The sequence below is a fragment of the Solanum tuberosum genome, unplaced genomic scaffold (genome assembly GCF_000226075.1).
Source record: "Solanum tuberosum cultivar DM 1-3 516 R44 unplaced genomic scaffold, SolTub_3.0 scf00150, whole genome shotgun sequence".
Classification (NCBI taxonomy): Eukaryota; Viridiplantae; Streptophyta; class Magnoliopsida; order Solanales; family Solanaceae; genus Solanum; species Solanum tuberosum.
Window position 1 is genome coordinate 1238493 of NW_006239073.1, and position 3086 is coordinate 1241578.

The window sequence follows — 3086 nt, forward strand, 5'->3', positions numbered from 1 at the left end:
TTTTTTTTTTTTTTTTTTGTAAAAAGTAGTTCTGTAATGCGTTTATTTTCTGATATTGTCTACTATATCTGGTAGGCTGATCCTTTTAAGGTGGGAGGGGGCGGGATAGCCTACAAGTCTGACTTTAGTTTGATTCATACAGTGCTTTCATGATTGGTGATGGGAAGCTCTTGACGAATGCGCATTGTGTTGAACATGATACACAGGTACCTCTGAGGTTTTAATCTTCCCTTTATAAGTATACAAATTCTTATTATTTATGCCCCTCTCTCCTCTAAATTAAATAAAAGGACGTCTCTAATAACAATTTGGTGTCAACCAATAATCAGAACAAGTATATCATTATAATTTTAGGTTATTTTATGAACCTTCAGGTGTGGGTATACGAATTTATCCTTTCCCCTCCCATTGTGAACAATGTATCTTAGTCATCTAAGACATGGTCTATCAAACCAAAGCTGGACGTCCACACTGACCCGAGAAAACATGCATTACTACATTTACGGAAAAAAAAATCATTTTATTTGTACTTTCTTTAAAGGGCGAAGGAGGTCAGATTTTTTTCTTTTTCTTTTATTTCATAAATGATTAATAACAGCTTGGGATGAGTATAGAGAAAAGGTAAATTTGAACTTTGTCATCCATATATTAATGGCTTTGCAATATGCCATCCACAGTTTTAGGATCGGACTCCACGTCCAACTATTGAAATTTATTTCACTGTCATCCTGACCCTTTCACCGGTGAAAACCTAGTGGGAAGGCAAGACTAACGATTTGTGGTCAATTTTTTCCAAATTATCTGGACAAGGCTGTATGACTTCCCAGATAGGAAACTAGAAACAGAAAGGTAAGTGCAGCTCGTTTACCCTCATTTTTGTTGTTTTTTTACTAGAAAAATGTGGATAGCAAAGTGAAGGGCTGAAGGCTTAGAAACTTTGGACGGCATTCTGCAAAATAAAAAAAAGGAGGATAGAAAATGCATCTTTTCCTTCAAAGAAACATAATTTTGATTATCTAGCTCATATCTGATCCAACCTTACCCATAAAGAATTGATCACCGGCAGTCCATATTAGCTAATCCAAGTCCATTTTGTTCACTAATCAATCCATTGTGTTTTTGGGATAATATCTATCTCCACATTACCACCTGCACTTTTATGACACACTCATCTCAAGTGTATACATAGTGGCCAACTTTGTATTCAGTATTCACTATTGTTGAAGACCTGCTATTTAGGTTGTCTTCTATCACCCAAATGAGTAACTACATTTTCTACTCCATCTGCCTTTCAAATGCTGGTTTTTAGCTTAATTAATATTTTTGGTGGCAGGTCAAAGTGAAGAAAAGGGGAGATGACACAAAATATGTTGCCAAGGTATGGTTTTCATGATAAGTTTTAAATGCCTGCATCACTTAGAAATCATTCTAGTATTATAAATAGTAGTTTTAAGGGTGCAACTATGGTGAGGTAGGTTGACAACTTAGACCAAAGTAACCTAATTATGTGGTGCTTAATTCTCATCATGTATGACATGTAGGTTCTAGCTAGAGGGGTAGCGTGTGACATAGCTTTGCTATCCGTGGAAAGCAAGGAATTCTGGGAGGGAGCTGAGCCCCTTAGTTTTGGACGGTTGCCTCGTCTGCAGGTACTTCTCATTTGTCAATTCCATTTTTTAAAAAGCTGTCCCATGGGTAACTTTATATATGCTTTTTTCCCTGAAGACGTACTTTCTCATTTTCATGTTGGTCTAAATTTGCCAAAGAAATTAGGATAAGCCAACAACACCCTTTGCAAGTGTTCATACTGAATAAAGTTCCCACCTATCTAATTGATGTCTGCTTGCTATATTAGTCAATTGCACGTGATCTTGGATAAATTAAGTTTGTGGATGTCCTATCCTTGAGTCGAGATTTGTCTATGATATGTATGATTATGTGAATTCTTTAATTGTATGGCAGCTTCGCATTTGATAGTAAGCTTCTACGGTTGATATCCAAGTAAATGCTTAGCTATTTCTTCAGTGGGATTATACCTTCAAAGAAAGAATATTATATTTATTCTACATTTGTTCTCAGGGAAAATACAACAACATAGCCAGTATAGTCACACACGTGGGGTCTGAGGAGGGTAAAGTCTACACAGACCTTACCTCTACCTTGTCAACCTCTCACACCTTCTTACTGGGGCGTCTGTGCATCTCCTCCATGCCCAAACCATCTCAGTCTAGCCTCCCGCATCTTGTCCGCCACAGAGGCCATTTCCACCTTGGCCCGAATATCTTTATTTCCAACCATATCTCTTCTAGTAAGCCCGCACATCCATCTTAACATACTTATTTCCGCAACTGTCATCTTCTGGACATGAGAGTTCTTGACTAGCCAACACTCCACCCCATACAACAAATCAGTCTAACTACTTTTCTGTAGAACTTATGTTTTAAGTCTTATTGGCAACTTTTTATCACATAAGACGCCAAATGCTAGCCTCCATTTCAACCTCCCCGCACCAGTGCGATGTATGCCATCTTCGTCAATCTCCCCATTGCCTTGGATAATAGCCCCTAGGTACTTGAAACTCCCTTTCTTGGAGATGACTTGACAATCCAACCTCACTTCCACGTTAGCTACACGATGCACTTCACTGAACTTGCTTAGTCTTAAACCTTTAGGGGTCGTTTGGTGTGAGGGATAAGAATAAATAGTCATGGGATAAAAAAATAGTCCTGGGATAATATTTTGGTTTCTTGTTTGGTTGTCATGTTTGGGATAACTGATACGCTCAAATTACACCTCCTTACAGAAGTATAAGCGATCGTTATCAAGTAAAGAACCCAACTTGTAGGTTGGGATCGATCCCACGAGGAAAATGGTTTAGACTTTACTTTAACTAACAATTATATTCAATTAGTCAAGTTATTTCCAGAAACAGATAATAAAATGGGGGTTGTGTTTGTGTAAAACAAATAGCAAGAACTTAATAAGTAATCAATAATCAAACTCAACTTAGGTTGTTATCAAGATAAGAGAAATAACTAGGGTATACGTGTTCCCCACAATCTCATAACGCAGCAATCCTAGTAACA

At 37.6% G+C, this 3086-nt stretch overlaps 1 protein-coding gene across 4 annotated transcripts in view; it reads left to right on the forward strand.

The window, feature by feature from the left end:
- The window catches only part of LOC102605987 (protease Do-like 2, chloroplastic), a 19618-nt gene that overhangs the window by 6048 nt on the left and 10484 nt on the right, over nucleotides 1-3086 (forward strand). For all 4 annotated transcript variants that reach the window (XR_001474075.1, XM_006352742.2, XM_006352741.2 and 1 more), the window contains exons 5-7: nucleotides 143-206; nucleotides 1334-1378; nucleotides 1542-1649. Coding sequence is in view for 3 of the 4 variants with exons in the window: in XM_006352742.2 (XP_006352804.1) it covers nucleotides 143-206; nucleotides 1334-1378; nucleotides 1542-1649 (217 nt within the window). In the remaining variant the exon portion in view is untranslated. The remainder of the gene's footprint in view (nucleotides 1-142; nucleotides 207-1333; nucleotides 1379-1541; nucleotides 1650-3086) is intronic.